The sequence below is a fragment of the Mytilus californianus genome, unplaced genomic scaffold (genome assembly GCF_021869535.1).
Source record: "Mytilus californianus isolate M0D057914Y unplaced genomic scaffold, xbMytCali1.0.p SCAF_3, whole genome shotgun sequence".
NCBI lineage: Eukaryota > Metazoa > Mollusca > Bivalvia > Mytilida > Mytilidae > Mytilus > Mytilus californianus.
In genome coordinates this window covers 35993685-36013244 of record NW_026262679.1, presented here as the reverse complement: position 1 = coordinate 36013244, position 19560 = coordinate 35993685, and the positions used below count along the sequence as shown (strand labels likewise).

At 32.5% G+C, this 19560-nt stretch overlaps 1 protein-coding gene across 1 annotated transcript; it reads right to left on the bottom strand.

The window, feature by feature from the left end:
- Nucleotides 1–9051: 9051 nt before the first annotated feature.
- Nucleotides 9052–17035, bottom strand: LOC127734461 (protein phosphatase 1 regulatory subunit 3B-like). Its single transcript, XM_052244347.1, has 3 exons — nucleotides 16906–17035; nucleotides 13968–14112; nucleotides 9052–12931 (listed from the first exon to the last, which is right to left on the bottom strand). The coding sequence occupies exons 2-3, from the start codon at nucleotides 13996–13998 to the stop codon at nucleotides 11907–11909; spliced, it is 1056 nt and encodes a 351-aa protein (XP_052100307.1). The 5' UTR covers nucleotides 13999–14112; nucleotides 16906–17035; the 3' UTR covers nucleotides 9052–11906.
- Nucleotides 17036–19560: the final 2525 nt, after the last annotated feature.

Sequence of the window (19560 nt, the reverse complement as noted above, 5' to 3'; positions counted from 1 at the left end):
TTGAGAGTTTCTGGTGTAGGTGAATCAAGAAACCAAAGCGCTTCAGGCAAGTGTTATTGTCATTTTCAACGGTCAGTTAAAGCTTTTTCAAGTATTAAGATGAGATAAAAATTCAGCTGGCATGATAAATAAATGTATTCTAGCTTGGTAAATTGATTCGTAGAGAGGTTACTGAACTAAGATTACTGACCTTAGTATAGGTCACAACAGTCATTGGTCTAGAATCAAAGAGAAATGTCAGGGTCAGTTGTGTATATAACGGATAACATATTGTATTATACATGTTATAGTGTGCAAATAACGACTCATACGGTCAATTATAGATCAAGGACCAGCGTTTTTTTGTGTAAAGATGGACAAGGATTTATATAGTCTGACTATATAAACTCTTGGAAAATTGCAACAAAAGTAAATAAGAGACAATCTAGTAAGTATATTAGGTCAGTCGATGACAAGTTTGTAACACGCATTAAGCTAACAAAGGACCAAGGATATTTAATAATTAATATGTTGTCATATTGGTTACTGGCCGCTTACCTGACAATATTTTGAAAATAAAATGCAAGAAAAACATTATGTTTTAAGAAAGTTTTGGTAGCTCCTTCTAAATCAACTACATATGACTTGATTTGACAAGTAAAATTTAGATTAAATATTTAATGTTACCCCGAAGAAACTATCGAATCCTTATATATATAAATACAGCTGATATTCCCATGGCATATGAGTATGATAAAAGAGAGGCGATAGATACCAAAGGGCCATTCAAACTCATAAGTCGGAATTAAACTGACAACGTCATGGCTGAAAAAGAAAAGACCAACAGACAAACAACAGTACACAAAACACAACATAGAAAACTAAAGACCGAGCAACACAAACCCCACCAAAAACTGGGGGTGATATCAAGTGCTCCGGAAGGGTAAGCAGATCCTGCTCCACATGTGGCACCCGTAGTATTGCTCGTGTATGTACAAACCCGGTGATAAGTCTTATTCGATAGGTCACGTTCGGGGGAAAGGGGACGGGATTGTAACTACGACAATTGGAACATATTCGTTGTTATCTGTGAACTTCACCACTTAGAACTGTTAGCAGCAACCCTCTATCAAGGAAATCATGATTGAAAATATAACCCCTGGAATATTGTATCAACTGGGAGATATATACTCCGTATATACAGGTTGCTGGAATTTTGCTACATAGAAATGGAAAATTCACAATTGGGAGGCTGATATCACCTCTTTTGTCGTAAAGTTTTGTTTTCAACCGACCATCTTTGTCAATATATATTGTATCATATGTCTATGATATTAATAACAATAAAAAAATATTCAAATATCTAATTACAGTGTTGAATTGGAAACCTTTTAGAAAAAGTTTATTTAAAGGATCGATAAGTTTACCCGGATCGTATCTAAATTTCCGGGCTCGGTGAACAACATCTCCGTAAAAATTAGGATGTGCTATCCCGTATATATAAAGGTACAAGCCCTGTATGTCCTTTGTACCGATGTGTATCATATGTTCATTTATACGGCATATAATATAGACATCTAAATTGCAACCCATTGGTACCGGAGAGGTTTCGTTAATGTGTTGATGTCAGTCACACATAACAGATTTCAAGGAGGGGTACCTGTAATGTTATTATGAGAATATTAATAACTTCAAATTACTAAAAAAAAAAAAAAAAAAAACAATATCAAAGCAATGCAAAAAAAGAAAAAAGAGTTTTAGAATTAAATATAACCTAAATCTTTAACTAATAAGATTACCAAAACTCAGATTACTGGATCTGCGCTTGGTAAAAATGAGTAATTTTCAATATTTTGATAAAATAAAATAAAAACAGGAATTCAACTTAACTCAGTTTTGAATATTTTCAAACCTTATAAAGGCATTTTATTTGAATATTATCCTGACATAATGAAGTAGTATTTGATGTAAATAGCTGGACCAAATAATTGGCCGTGAAATTAAATTTAGCTGTAACTCAAATTTATGAATTTATTGATTTGAACTGTAAAAAAAACAAACAGAAAATTCCCTACTTAAATATTAAATGATTTACATAATCATACTCACAATCAGGAAACATATTCAATTCCGACCATATCATTGTATACTGTGTGTGTCATCTAATGTCTAAAACACAAATTACTATTTTTTTCTATTTGAGCCTTGAGCACTTTACAATGTTCTAAGTTTGTAAGATAATGACAATCCCTTTCTTCAAAGTCAAAGTCAAAGTCAAAGATTTTATTGATATAAAATCCAAAATATGGATTGTCATCAACACACAAAGAACAATCATTAATCATTACAATCAATTATATAACAATACAGAACATAAAAAAAACAAAAGAAGAAAGAGGTGTATATATAAATATATAATGAGTATTTTTATTTTCCCCTTCTATCTATTTGACTGAGGAGGTACAGTTTTAGATACTAGTATTACAATTTATATAATATAAACATAAAATAACTTAAGTTAGTGAACTTCTGAACGTGTACATCTCATTAATACCTTTAATGCAACATTTACTGACATCATAATCATTACTTCGAAATATGAAATAGAATTTTTCAATGTCTGAAAGATTATTGAATGATGGTAAAATATCAGAAATATTCTGAAAAAATTTATTCCTCAGATCATTGAGTTTGGTACATTTTATGGTAAAGTGTAATTCATCTTCAACTTCAAATTTACATAGGGGGCATAATCTATTTTCTAAATCAATCTTTTTATGTCTGCCTTTTTCAATCATAAGGATACTATTACTTATCCTTATTCTTACAAAGTTTGAAATATCAGCTCTGTCTATATCTAATTTTAAAAAGTTCTCCATATCAAATTTCATCTTCAAATCCTTGTAGGTTCTTAATTTGTTTCCTCTTTTATCATTAACACTTTTTGAAATGGAATTCTCCCAAAATTTTATGAAATCATTTTTCAGTTTTTTATTTATAGCAAAAGTTAAACGATTTTTACTAAGTGAATTTTGATTTTCCCAGACATGTTTAAATCCAACTTTTTCAAATAACAATTTAATTTTTGTTCTATACCAGTCTGAGTTATTATTAACACTTGATGAATAAATCATATTTATTAAACTATCTGGATTTGAATTGACTACATGATGCCAGTAACCTACACACAGTTTGATAGCATCAACAGAGCATGGGATCATACCCAATTCCCCCAGAACAGCCAAATTTGATGCAGTTTTGTTAACTCCTAAGATGTATTTAGCAAATTTAATTTGTACTTTTACAGGTTGATATAAAAAATATCTAGACTCCATGGAAGCATTATTTTTCAACAAAGTATCTAGACATAAAATTTCACTACAGTAAAGAAGTATAGGTTTTACACATGAGTCAAATAATTTAAGATTTGGTAATATATTTAGTTTGTCTGAATGCAGTGTTTTGGAAATGCAAAATGATGCTTTTCTAGCTTTTTTACATAAATATTCATTTGCTTTGGTAAAGCTACCTGAAGGTTTAAATAATACTCCAAGATAGTTGTATTCTTGTGTAATTTCTAGTGCATATTCATTGTACTTAAAATTGTCTTTTTTAATTACTCTTCCTGATTTATTGAATATAATAACCTTTGATTTGTCTGTATTTACTGATAAATTCCATGTGTCACAATAATTTGATAACTTACTTAAACAATTCTGTAGACCTTTTGCAGATTCTGATATCAAAACAATATCATCTGCATACATAAGACATGATAAATTTACATTGTTTAATATAGTGGGGTCACATGAGTTGTCAAATATTTTGACAATATCATTAACATATAATGAAAAAAGTGATGGACTTAAAATACATCCTTGTTTTACTCCTACTTTTGATGAAAACGACGTTGTTTCACCTTCTGTAAATTTAATTGAGTATTTAACTTCATCATACATATTTTTCAAAATATTGAAAAAACAACCTGATAGGTTATAACAGGACAATTTATATAATAATGCTTCTCTGTTAACTGTATCAAACGCCTTCTTAAAATCAATAAAACAAACATACAATGATTTAGATAACTTGAAGGCCTTATCAATAAGACATTTTAAGGTTAAAATATGATCACTAGTTCTACAGTGTTTCTTAAATCCAATTTGTTCACTGCAAACAATATTATTTTTCTCTAGAAAATCATCTAGCCTGTTTGATAATATTTTAGTAAAAAATTTTCCAAAACAACTAGATACTGCAATTCCTCTATATAATTAGAGGGGTCATTAAAACAACCTCCTTTGAAGATTGGTTTTATGAAATTTTCTCTCCATAAATCAGGATAAATTTCACATTTTAATATAGCATTGAAAATACAAACAAACACTTTTGCATTAATATTACAAGTAATTTTTAACATTTCATTTAATATACCATCAGGCCCACTGGCCTTTCCCAACTTCAACTTCTTTGCTGCTTTCTGTACCTCCTCAGTCGTAATCTCTGAATTTAAAATTTCAATATTTTGATTTTTATGAGAAGATATGTGTATATCTTCATTTTCATATCTATTTATATGATCTATATTCATTAATTGACTAAAATAATTCAACCATTCTTTTGGGGATATATTACAACTTGGGTCGTTACTCACTTTTTCTTTTAACTGGTTAACTGACTTCCAAAATTCTGATGGGTTTTTGTCTTCAGATTCTAAAATATTTTCCAATAATTTATTTTTAAATAGTCTATGTTTCTTTCTGGTTAATTTATTGAATTCTTTTTTATTAAAAGCAACTTTTTGTCTCAAATTTTTGTCCCAAGGATTATTACTTAAATTCCTAGCCAATTGTTTCACATGTCTGTATTTAACTTCACACTCGTCGTCATACCACAACTTTTTCTTTTTTCTCCGTTTCTGAAAATTTGGTTTATTTGAAATGTTTTTTGTACTTTTTGTTGCAGCACCAATCAAAAAAGAAGAAAATTCAGAAACTTTTTCATTTAATACTGTACAAAAACCTTTTTTGTCTAGTGATTTATTAATGTTTTCTAAGTCTTCACATAATTGATTAAAATCAAAATTTAATAAGTTTGACTTGAAAGAAATTTCCTTAGTATCATTCCATCTAATGTTTCTCATATTTTTCTTTAAACAATCTTGTAAATTTGTATCAGAAAATTGAGATAGAATTTTTACATGTATAGGACAGTGGTCAGAAAGTATAGGATTGAATTCATCCACCTCAAAACTCACAATATTTTGTAAAAAATTTGAGTTACAAATGCAATAATCATCAATTGAAGCTCCAATATAGTTATGATATGTTATTTTCCCTAATGAATCACCAATGGTTCTACCATTTAAAATTCTAAGTTGAGCATCAATACATAAGTCAACAATATTCTCATGATAACGCTCGTACTTAATCATGAAGAAAGGGATTATCATTCTCTTACATATACTTATTCCATTAGTGAACAGAAATCAGCAAACTAGCAAATTCAAACTTAATGAAATTAGGCACACAAAGGAAACAATTGAATATATTTTGGTGAGTCCATTTCAGCGACAGATTTCATTCATCATTCGTGAGTTGAACTTAGAATCGTAAACATCGTTGACAGACATTATGGAACTACCTAATGAAGTGAAAGCCTTACTGGTAACAATGAAGTTAGATGGAAAAGAGCCGGATTGGAAATTTACCGCCAGCTCGGACCAGGTCTCAGTTCAGCTTACTTGGATCAAGGCCAAGGAGCCAGATACTACATCCAGGAAACCTGAACCGGCCCTGAAAAGCAAAAACAGCCACCATCTACCTGGAGACGAAACGCTTACCGTTACGCCCAGTGGATGGCAACAAAAACAGCCGTGGTACCCGCTGCAGAACATCAATAAACCACCGAGACCAGCGCAGACCACAACACTCAGACCGAAGATAGAGACACGATAGTTGGTCAACTACTTACACCAACTAAGTACAGAGGGGAACCAGTTGGAGTAGTCATAAACAGGGATAATTTCACCAGTCCTTACAACCCCAACAAGGCATGTTATCGCCTCATATACTATACCTCCACAACAGACAGAGGCAAGCGCAGTAGGATCGTCTTCGGTGAAGGGTTTGACATCAACGACACTGACCTACTGACCACACCAGCCATCCTGGCAGAACGGCCTAATACTCCTTACCAGCCACAACACCGCAGTCGGAGTAAGATGAAAGCTAAAAGACAGACAGATCCTAATCTATAACTATGTGCATTAGTCCGCAATATCAAGAAGATAGCCGGACGGTGAAATTCATCATCATCATCAGCGACAGAATTTGGCTGTTTAGGAAGCGTTGAATCTGTAATAGTTATCCCACTCGGACTTGGTGTGTCAGTGTAAGATCATGGCCGGAGGCCAGAGGGTGATCTTACACTGACACACCAAGTCCGAGTGGGATAACTATTTTACATCCCAGCTCTTCTAGACTATACGAAAAAACATTTACGCTTCATAACATCTAGTTCAGAATGCCATACAATAATTATAATATATGATCTGGTAGGGATGATCCGACTCGGATCACCCCTGTTAGAACAAAGGAGTTGTGATGTAAAGAAAAAGAAACCACGGTAAATGAATACAGAATAGTGTCTCACCAGCTTGTGCCACAAAAGTGCTGACTATATAACATGACTTTAAGAGTGTAAATTTTAGAAAAAAATGATTGTTTGCAATTACGGCAGTAAACATGATGAAATCATATATCAAGGAAGACGTGTTTAAATATCAGTGAGGCAGTCAAAAACACTCAGATTTTAACAACTAAAAAAAGCCACCAGACGTCAGTATCATATCGAACTGGCTAGGAAGGTCCTCAACCAACCATTTAAATAGTTTTTCAAGTCAATACTTACGTAAACAGTTATGGTTGCCATAAGAACACATGTGTCATTAGTTAAATCTTTTAAAGGGGCACTTGGATGGAGAGTTGTCTCATTGGCACTCATACCACATCTTCTTATATCTATTAGCTACGAGATATAAAAAAATTATAATATGATGTTCTTGGATCAACTATTAATGAAAGTGAAATAGTGAAATAATAAATCGCTTTCAACAGCCAGTTTAGTTCAATTTTGTAAAAAAAATAAGCTAAGAAACATCGCTGATGAATTATTCACTTACAATCCGTATTCATGTGACCTTCCATTTAAACTATTAGCTAGAGATTGGTTACGCATGTATAAGCCGTGTTCCGTCATTAATAGAAAAAGAATGTCAACATTGAAAGTGAAGCAAAGGGGACCATTTCGTTGACTGATTCGATCCACAAAAAATCATTCTTATACAGGTAACAACGATGATTAACTTATTTTTTTAACCTATAACATGAAATCAAACAGACCTAGAAAAGTCCAACTGCACGAGGTCGCTATCTATTTATAGTTATGTTTATATCGGGTTATGTGAACGTCGGCAGTCTTCGGAGGTCATCTCGATAGTTAATTAGATGGCGTATAGACTAAAATACACACGAAATGCTGATAAATATTATCGAGCCCCTGCTTTGCTGATTGTTTATTTCAGACTTCTTGTAATTTGGATAAACATTTTAGTATGTTATAAATCAAATATGAGAATTCGAGTCAAATCGGTGAACATCAATTTGACAGCTAATGCCCCTTTAATCTTTTGGTCTGGCTTTGTCAAAGAAAAGAACATTGTCATCTTCTTTCCTTTTTTTTTTTTAAATTTTACAATAATTAGGTATTTGAAACAGTAAAAGATCACATTTGTTAGAGCATCAGAAATTATTCCTCCTATAATGTCTAGTTGTGTACCTTTTGAATCGATTTACATTGGCAATGCATGGTGATAATGGTGGTAACCGTTATTCTTTAACTTTGCTCCCTTGGTACCATCTCCCCTTTTGTACTTGATGTAGATTGCTATATTTTCCATACTCGTGGTTAATAATAAAAAAAAGTAATCATCTTGTGTAAGGTGCAGTCTTGAATGTTGAATTTTGTACACCCTTGTATTTAAATTTTTCTTATTTGTACTTAATCAGGAAAGTGTATGTTTTACTATACTGTGTGTACTGTTTACTACAAAAACTTTTTTGTGGCGTCTTTGTCAGATTTATTTGTGTATGTTTGAATTTGTAGTCAGTAGTGTAGGATATCTGATGTATGTTTACAGTTGACACAGTTTTGGCTGCTGGATTCCAATTACTGACATGTTCACCAACTATCTGTTTGTGATGATCACTCAGTTTTGTCAATATACCATAACTATCATACAAGTGCTATAAAACCAGGTTTTATCCACCATTTTCTTTGGGAAATGCCTGTATCAAGTCAGGAATATGACAGTTGATTTCCATTCTTTCCGTTGGTTGATGAAGTCAAGCGTTTGATTATGTCAGGTTTTCTTGACTTCCCCCTTTCCAATTTTACCTTGGAGTTCAGTATTTTGTTAATACTCTTATGTTCACCATTATTAAATTGCATAGCCCAAATGTCAGAGATAATGATACCATCAAGTGGAAAATGTTATACAATGAAAAACAAAGGTATTATTCACCATTATACACATTTTGTTTAGTGAACACACCAGAAACACTACTGAGGGACCTTTAATGTCAATACAAATTAAGATAGGGCACAATATGACCTTGACCTTGGAAGCAATGATCTTTTAATCAATAGGGACTCTGTTTCATTACAATCCCATGCAATAATCAGGAGTTACCATCAAGAAGCTCTTTTTCCTCACTTAATTCAGTCTATTTTAATAAATTTTGACCTTGACCTTTGACACAGTTAATTCAGAATGAAAGGGGATCATTTACTCATATTAGACCATATATGTTTAACTTTGGTTCCAAACCCATGTAAGGTTCTAGAGTCAAATTCCATTTTAATTTTTAATAAATATGACATTGATGTTATGTGTAGTGACCTCAAAATCAAACCCTCTAGTATCATCATACAACAATGACTGATCAAATGACCAGATTGTGTTGTTTCTGTCTGTAAAGTTATTGGTAAAGACAATAACAAACAAATAAATACATTGTAACAACTTTTAATGTAAAATGCAATAACAGATCTTAATAGATTGTTGACAATTTATTAACAACTTTTATACAGCACACAGCTCCCATTAATATTGCAGTGGTTATTCAAAGTATATAGAAGAAATATATAAGTATATATATAAGCATAAAATGAGTTTAGCTACAAAAATGTATCACATTTTTAAAAATTTCTCTAGGAGAAACACATTGGAATTACAAAATTTATATGGTTTATTTTACAAATGAATAAATAAGAACCTAAGTTGAATACAGGCAGACCTTAAGAGGGGTGGACAGGGAGGTCCCTGGTTCCCACTTCCCTATCCCCCAACCCCCACTTCCCTCCCCTTACTCCTAAACATAAATCATTAAAAAAAAACATTTCAAGCTCTATTTTTACTCCCGCTCTCCCAGCCTCCTCATTCACATTTTCCCTTACCCCTGTCCATCACCTCCCTTAACATCTTCTAAGACCACATAATGACAATACATGTTTTTCACAACTTCTATAAGAACAAATTTTTGGTAAGAAAATGACCTTTCAGCACTAACACGTCACTCCCACTTACAAAATGTAAATCTTTATGAAAACGGATCCCTCTTGCAAAACATTTGGCTTCTGGCGGTTCATATGTTAAGATAATGCATTAAGCCAAGTATGAGGTAGTAAGATTTCAGTAAGGAAAAATCAGGTTTTCAAAATATTCATATTATAGCTCTGCATGAGTGCAATTAACAAGGCTAAGAGAAATAACATGTATACATTAGTTTTCACAAAATTAAACTTAAGCAATAAATAAATTAAAACATAACTTAGTATATCTGGCACACATACACACTGTGACACAATCATTCATTTTTACTTTTTTGCAAGTTATGTTTCACAGAATAACTTTTGTACAAAAATATACAAAAATATATATATTCCTGCATTAAAATGCCCTTATAACTAAACTGTAGACTTGTTCACATAAGCTTTATACTGTGCATGTTTTATGAGATCTTGCAATATGACATGTATGAGTTACATGTACATATGCATGAGTAAAATGATATGAACATGTGTACACTTTTACCAACATGGCAGACAAAACAAACTCTTTTATCTCTTATGCAAGTCACTGAAATATAATATAGTCTAATATAGAATATTCCAAGAGTTGTCTGCCCTTTTTACCCGTTTCTTAATGAATGATTATGAAACTGCAAAAAATGAAGGTACAGGATAATGTAAATTATTTTACTACAATTATTTTATACTGTAATAAATAAGTTACTTTCAAATACTGGCACTGAAAATCTGGCAAATACAGTCAAGACATTGTATTTTTTTCTCAAAACTACATGTTTTGAATTACTGCAAAGTTGATTAAAACTCAGCACTTTCAAGGTAGGTGCATTATATATATATAATATTGTACAACATGTACTACGTTAACATTTATGACAATATAAACATTTCAACATGTAAATAGAGCCACTTGTAAAATGCTATATATACTACATGTACATTTACATTATACATGTATATATGCCTACATAGGTCATTTCAACAATCATGTAAATAGACCCACTTGTATAATGCCCTTTGCAATTTCATTGGAGGTACTGATTGTTGGTTCGGATAAAATCACTTGACCACAGTATTGTGTAAATCTTTACTGTAAGAAAGAATTTTAATTGATATGCAGTACATGTACAATGTACATTTTTGTATATATGTTCCACAATGTACTTTCCATGTAAATGTACAAATACCTAACAATAAAGTGAATAAAGAGGTATCTGTAATTGACTTTTTTATGTTTGATTAATCAGTTAATTGATGAAATTTTAGTAAAATTCATGTTTTTGCAATGTATGTCATTTATTTTGTTTGCTAACCAACATGACCAACTCAAGGACACTGTATGGCAGCCAATACATTATAACAAAGTTGTTTTTTAAACTTCAATCTGATAAAGGACATTTAATATCAAGGACAGAAAAATCAATATACATGATTCATTCTGTGTACTTTTAACCTACCAGTATATGGAAGCCAAAAATACAGATTTACTGATTTAAACATAGAAAAGGGAAGGTGTATCTGGTTTGTCTGGAAGACATCCAAGTGTGGTCATCACTGGTCAACAACATGTACATGATGTATATATAGGCAGTAATAACTTTGGGATTGCCAAATCAATGAAAACTGACACGCACCAATACATGTAGATATTTTAAATAACCTTAAATGACTTTATATTTCCTGACAGTTTTTCACAAAAATCAATGAAAATTCAATTTACTATAGTAAAATCAATCTGCAAGAGTTGGCAATAAAGAATAAGTAATATACATCATTAAGTCCTGAAGTTTTACTGATGTAACAATATTGCATAATTGTAGCACAGATAATCTCAACTCTGCTTTTTAATACAAATTTGTCAAAATGAAAGTGGCGAAGATAGATGATGTATTATGCAAAGTTACATAAAATTATGGCACTTTAATACTACAAGTACATTGTACATGAATATGTATGAAATTTAAATGAGAAAAAACCCAGACTTTAATACATTGGATTTGTAATATCATAAGCTGAAATGCATGAAAATATAAAAAAAATATGTAATTCTTGATAATGGATTATAACCATGAGCAAATTACGGAATTCAAATACTAAATATGATTAAAGCTTTATCCATTCATTATCTGAAAAAACAACCAAATATCTTCTGATATGATACATTTGTACTGTTGTACAGTATTTAAGTTTTCATTTCTTTGGCAAATTAACATCAAATGTAAATTTTCTTTAATTTGTCTTATATATATAATTTGCATACATGTACACAGATAAATTCACCAGTATGGTATTGTTGTATCAACCTTGTTCCATGAAGCATATTCAGTCCACGAGTCAACGTTCTTTAAAGGTTTATCTTCTGTTATGTTTTGTCCATCTGGCTGTGTAACAAAACTGGTTTCAGAGCAAATTGTTATTTTGTAGTTTTCTCCTTTCCTGTTATCCCAATACTGTTGCGAATTTGCTTCGAAACATACAGCAAATTCAACAACTGAATTTCTATCCAAGTCTGTGGGAACATCAAACTCAAACGAAAATGTGTCAATATTATTTGATGCTGAAGGCTGACCTTGAAGGAAAACACCTTCAACGTCTAAACAATTCTCCCATGAATCAAATGTAACTCGTACAAATACTCTCTTTTCAAATGATATGTTTTTAACTTTTATTGTTCCTAACACTTTGTAATCTCTAATAATTACATTTTCAAGTGACACACAGTTTTGCTCTAAAAGGTCTCTAAATGCCAAGTAATCTGATGCTGGCTGAGGGAAATTAATGACTAGAGGAGGCTGGTCTGAGACACCAGCTGTAGCACCTTGACGCACTGCCGCTAAAACCTCTTCCTTTATTTTAGGAGGTACATCTGATGGTTCAGTCATTATTTTAACACAAGCAAGTGCCATTCCTCGATGATCTGCAAATGACACTTTCTTTTTTGACTTGCCTGGGGATGTAGGTGGTGTCGGCGATTGTGAATCTGCAGAAGTTGATTGTCCATCCTCTTCCCCTGAACTGCTTAAATTTGTAATAATTGGTTTTAATTCTGGACGATTTTTCTTTTGATAATTTGATTCAGATTTCCGTTGCTTCAGAGCACAAATAGAGGATGCAATGCTACTGTCTTTGTATACATATCCATTCAAGCTCAGCCTAGTATTGTCCAAGTGCTGAGAAAAGTTTAAAAATTCAAACGATGATGCAGGCGGACTAGACGCCAATAAATACGATGTGAAATCAACAGGCATAGTTCCGAATTTTGCAAACGGAATCTGTGATTCCGACTTCAACATGGAGACACCTGTAATTAGAAAATGTGAATTATGCAAATTCAAATGTTTCTATTGTTATTCCAAATGGTTGATCAAAAGATAAAAAGGGCATATTTTTTTATAAAACTGCATGTTAAACTTAAATAATTTATTATATGTACATGTATGTCACTGTTTTGTAAAATGTACATCCAGTAACTAAATTTATACAAAATGTACATGACATACTGCTCTGAGTTAAAGAAAGAAGGAAAACAACAGATACATGTGTACATGTATCAAATACACACAAATGTATACTTCTATAAAGTGACTTAGTCAGACTATCTGGACCATGTGTTGTTTGTCTTTGTATCAATATTTACTGTCTCTATACTAATTTACTTCTATATTTGATATTGTATGGTTGATGTGGTCTATTGTACTGTCTTATATCATAGGTACATGTAATTCCTCTTATCCTTTGCATGTATTAATTATTACTATTGTTTAAAGTTTATACAGCAATAAACTTTGAATTTGAATTTATTATTGTTTAAATAGAAATTAGCATTGCATAAAATTCATATCATTATCTTTAGGTTTTTTCTCTCACTTTGATTGATTGGTGTTTATCGCCACTTTCAACACGATTGTGCTATTTCATGGCGGTCAGTTTTTATTGGTGGAGGAAGCCGGAGTGCCTGGAGAGAACCATCTACCTTCGGGAGGAAAACTGACAATCCTAGTATATTAAGATTGGAGAAGTGCACCTGCTCCGCCCCCGTGCGGGATTTTAACTCACAACCTCAGTGTAACTGTTGACAGGCTAGTGATACAGTAGTTCGACTACTCGGCCACCGAGGCCCCCCCCCCCTCTCACTTTGATGATCATCACAGACTAAAATTTTTTTTAATCAACATTCAATTTTTATTAATTTTGTAGTTGATTTTCCACTGTTCACTGAAGAACTACATGCAACAGGCTGTATGGGACTGATCACAGTCCTGTGACTCAATCTCATTTAACAGCTGTTTAACACATTTGTTAAAAATGTATATATCTGTAAATGATTATGTTCTTACCTTGTTTGGTCTTGCTTATGAAATCAAACATAAACTGTTATGTATGGTTTTTTAATTCTGTCCTGCCCTCCTGTGATATCTAGACGGCATGTATTTTAAGCAACTTTACCAATCCACCTTTTATAATTTGATGCTAACACAAATCCTGTAACACAAAATGTTCAATAATGGAATAGACAGCTCAGCTGATATTTTGTACACTGTTTATACATTCACAAGTGCTATGAAAGAATATGTTATTACTGTCATTGAAGAGCTTCAATTTCAATTTTGTTGCAGCTACAATCTCAAACTCTTCACTGACAATTTGTGTGATGACGTAAGAGCTCTTTATAAGCTGCAACAAATCAGATCAATAATGCCTACACAGAAATAAAATCCATGCATTCCCTGAAGAATATTATAATATTGCACATCGTAGCATCTTTTTTTAATAATTTTGTTTTCTTTCACTGTCAAGTATATATGGTGTTAAACATAAGTTGATGATTCCAAATCCCAAGATCTTGCATTGCATAAAAAAGATATTATCCATTTCAACAAAATTGTACAAAAAAGTCATAATCGTATTATTATTTTAGAAGGAAATTCTAATCAGAAGAATCCCTTTCAAAAATTACAATGTTCACCGACATTTTTCACACTTTTCAGGCTCTGGGCAATTTAGAGCTTGACATGATATCGACACATGTTATTGAAGGCTGCATGTTTCACTTTAGATGTCTTTTGGATATACAATGTATTTGATGTTAACAATGAGGTGGCTATCCAATTTATGCAATGCCCCACACTTCCTAAAATTTATTTTGATGATCCAGTAAACTGATGCAGTTTTTCATATCAATCATGTCAATAGTTAATATCCAGGCTATATTGTACACCTTAAATTCAGCTTGTTATAAAATGTAGCTTCTGTCTTCATGTACATAGAAGTATGAATTTACTGTGTATTTTACTTCGAATTCCTTTGTACATGTACATGTACTACATGTATGTGCTGTGTCAGAACAATATATATACATGTATATGCTTATTGTTAGTTTGTAATTTAATGTTTATGTTTGAATTGTTCATTGTATTGTTCACATGTGCTTTAATATTTAATGTAATTGTTTATACATATATATTCTCTGTAACTATGTAATTTGTAGTTAATGAGAAATAAAATTCATTCATTCATCCTTCTTTACCAATAACAGGATGTAGTATAAATTAAAGTTCTTAAATAATATCAAACTTAAAAATTTATGGTGAAAAACTGTAAGATGCATTCTAGATACAGTTTTATTCTAAACATGACAGAAAAGTGTACTATTATTTCATCACAATCATCAAATTCAGCCATCAACTTCTATATAAAACATGATAAGGGTACTTATCCATGTATGCATTGAATACATGGTTAACATACATGTATAGAGGGATACCATTAATTTAACTTTCAAACTGACAAAAATAATTCTTAACCGTCTGGTACTGTGATACATCTTATTTGTCATTATGCCAAAAAAAGAGTTTATAGGGATAGATCTAGAGTCTTAGATGAGGAACAATAACTATTACTGAAATAAAGGGACCATGGGGAAAATTCTGATAATTAAATACATGTAGGTACAGTATGTACCATCCCCATTAATGATCTTCCCAAACCTTTTATGGATGTACATGTAAATTTCAATTATTTCGATTAATAAAAGCCTTTCCAAATAAAAAAGAGCATAAACATAGACAAAAATATACATGCATTCATGGCATTTTTTTCAAATTTTCCAAAGAACTTCAGACATGAATCTGGTAAAACAAATGCACAAATATATTCATAAATTTGTACTTGCATGTGTAAATTTCAAGTTTTTAGTCAAGTGATTTTCCTATATTTTTTGCAGATTTCTTTTAGTTAAAAAGAGTGGGGTGTGAAGGTACAAAAAACAAATCTTGTGTAATCCCTTAACATACATTTTGTATTCTGTACTGACCCAAGTCATTAATATCTTCATTCAATTAATGTTTCTTTACTAGCAGAAGTTGGTGTTGATTGCAGAACTCTGATAGTTGTTTGTTCAAACCTACCACTTTTAATTCCAATTAAATTATGTATCTTGTTTTCAGTGTCCACAATGGGACCAAATATCACGTTGGGAATAACACCTCAAGGCAATGACTATCACTTTTAATAGACCGACACCGCTGAGCCGGATTTTTAACGTGCTAGTTCACAAGGTAACAGTCCGCAGGAAGACAGGTCACCTTACCTGGACACATTATTCTGACTCCTAGCTAACCAGTCTTTGCTCTTACTCCTTAATGCTGCATGCTTAGGGGAGAAGCAGCAAATACCGATTTTAAAGTCTTCAGTTTGACCTGGCCGGGGTTCGAACCCATGACCTCGCGCACTTGAGGCGAAGATGCTACCAACAGACCACCGAGGCAGTCCAATTCTAAGAACAAAAGGGCACATATTTATATTAATAGCAGAAACTTTTCCCACAGAACAAATCGTCTATCTTATATTATATTAACAAAACAAGTCCATGTTTCAAATAAAATAAATTCCCCCCCCTTTTAAGTTAAAAAGCTCTTTTTTTCTTTTTCTTTTCTGCAACAGTAAAATAACCCCTTGTCTGAGGGACAGTCCCTCCTTTAAGGGATTTTTCCCAACCTAACATATCATCACAAGGGCTCGGGAATCTTATTTTAGAAGGTAATGTTTCCAAAAATTCATTCGGATAGAATCAGGAATAGAATGATCTAGAAAATCTGATGCTAAAAGAAGGAGAAAGGACAAATGCTCAATTTACATTTGTCAATGAACAAAAACTTCAATTTTTATAATGGTATCGTCTCGTGAACAGGAACTCACGTAAAACTTGCGACCTATCTACATTCTTTTTTAAACTTTCTAAGACATTTAAGATTTTCATTTCTACCAGTTACTTACTGTATCAAATGAAAGAGAAAAATCCCAACCGCTCATATTCATTCCTGTACCTTCTTACACGTTTTTTCGAACTGACAGTTCATTTTTATTTCAATCGACCTTGACCATGAATTTTCATTCAACAAAGTTCACGTGCCCACATCTCAGACAACCAATCATAACATTTATACCAAGTAATAGCCAATCAAACTCCAGTATTAAAACCTGATCTGATCATCATAGTGGTGATAGTGTGCAGGAGATATGCTGATCAGCTGTGTATTTTCAGCTATCCACATAATGTCAACAGACACAATACAGCACAAACAGTACAAACCTATAGTATAATATTTCAGCCAGATTACATTAGACAGAATTAACGTTATAACGAAATTTGTGTTCTGAAGTAGGCGCAAGTAAAAAACTTGTTTTAATACAAATCTCATTAACCTGAGCTGGAAAGTCCCTTTCAGTAAAGTTGAGCGCATATTATATATATAGCACTGACCTAAAAATTTGATCAGTAGCTTTTTCACCAGACTTAAGACCATGAACGTTTTTCTTATGAGGTAAAGAGAAAAGTCTTATGGCACCTAATATCATCCATGCATCTTTTTAGCGGCATGGATTTTTTCTGTCGAGACAATTAAACAATTTTTTAAAAATCAAAAGCAAACTTGTATTTTTTTCTAATCATTCAGGAAAAATGATCACAACTTTTTTGTATATTTTTTTATATCAAAATGAAAATTTGATTTGAAATTTTAGTAAAAAGAAAAGCTAGACTTGGCCACCCACTGTTTGTGGTGTGTTCTTGATGCTCAGTCTTTAATTTTCTGTCTATACATGTAGGCTTGATTGTCTTTTCGTCGTTTTTTTGGCTATGGCTGGGACATAATATTTATAGTCCCAGACTATGGCAGGGATTCATATAGTACGACTATATATAAATCTTGGCTATGGTATTGCATAGGCGGATCCAGGGGGGGGGGGGGGAGGGAGGGGGGAGCAGGAGGGCCCGGGCCCCCCTTTTGTGGGAAAAAATTGTGGTTGATTATATAGGGAATCACTGATGCCTGACTGGAGCGCCCCCCTTTTAGGTCAGTCAGATGTTCTGGATCCGCCACTGTATTGTCTGTTTTTCTTCGACTAATGATTTTTTTGTCCCCTAGGTATCATCTGCCTCTTTGTTTACAATAAGATTTTTTTTTTGTTTTCTCTCAAAAAAGGAACTGAAGGACAATTGAACAGCCGGACCGTCCCAGTACCTTAGAAAGCCGGTGTATAAAAAAACATGCACACCAAAAAACTAAATGGTCGGTGCCTTAATATATTTTTACACTAATTTAGAACTAACTTATATAGAAAAGATATTCCAAACGTTTTTAAAAAAATCCGCTTGTGTTTATCTTTTGAAACAAAAATGTTATAGGTAGGTTTATCCAAAAGATAGAAATGACTAAGAAAGCGAAATTTTTAGTAAGTATCTGAAATTTCAACCCAATTTATCTCTAAAAGTAGCACATGAAATCTTATTTTTATTACATATTTGAATTGACTAGGTGACAAATAGCTTGTATGCAAATTTTCGTAAAAAAATTCACCGTGGGATCAAAGCTATATCGTTTGCCCTTAACTATGCTGCAGACCAGTTATATACGCCAATGAGACCGCAACTGAACGACACTATACGTATAACAAATACACATCCGATTTGAAGCAGGATTTTATATCTTTTTTTTTTGTGGACTGGTACTATCCAATTGATAGGAGGCACTCTGTCTGTCCCTTGTACTCCCAAGTTCTATGAGCACCCTATTATAGAAATTCCACAATTCAGGTGGTACTAATCAGTAGTCTAGAATGGTAAAAGTAATGGGGACCGTATCTAATGAACGACCAACTCTTCTAAACATACTATGATTGAGTGATGTGTTTCCTGTTTTTAACCCAGGTTTAACTACTAGATAATTGACTATTGGACATAGCCAATACATTAAATTTTTTTCTTGCAAAAAAGAATATTTATAGAAACCTAATTACATTTATGAGCAGTTGATATGGCTTACCTTGGACAATTGACCATGCCGTCCAAAATCACGAACGGTAGAGAAGATATAAATAGAGTCGATGTCCTAATCACACAGAAACCTTATTACATTATATGGCTAACCTCGGGCAATGACCACAATAATCACTTAGTAAAAAAGAATTCAAATTGAGTCGATGTCATTATGCATACAGTCTGAGTCTAATAAAGTCCAGTATAAAGCCGGCTTAGTGGTAAGTGGGGATTTCTTGATCAACCCGGCAATGTCGTATGGATCAACATGAAATATCCTTTACACGAGGATGTTTCCTTTGCACATCCGCAGCCTGACGCAAAAAGGATTTCTAGCAAACTTTGTTATGAATTTTTGATGTACAAATTGTTCATCTTGGTAGATCAGGAATTTTTTTTATATTCTCGAGCGCTTTAATAGCTTTTGAAGAATGGGGGTATGTCGTATTAAAAAAGGAAATTTTGGGGATTTTGATATGTGCTTAGAATCTGAGATCATTTGATAGCTTATTAATCACTCTCAAGCGTCAAATGTATACAGCATAGTTATGAAATGTAATGACTAGTAACTGGTGCTTCACTATAGATTTCCGAAAAATTTACCAAACGTAAAA

Coding starts and splice junctions, on each gene's coding strand:
- LOC127734461 (XM_052244347.1), bottom strand. CDS start 13,998: ATGTTTGATTTCATAAGCAAGACCAAACAAG. Junction 12,932..13,967: donor CATAAGCAAGACCAAACAAG/GTAAGAACATAA, acceptor TTCTAATTACAG/GTGTCTCCATGTTGAAGTCG.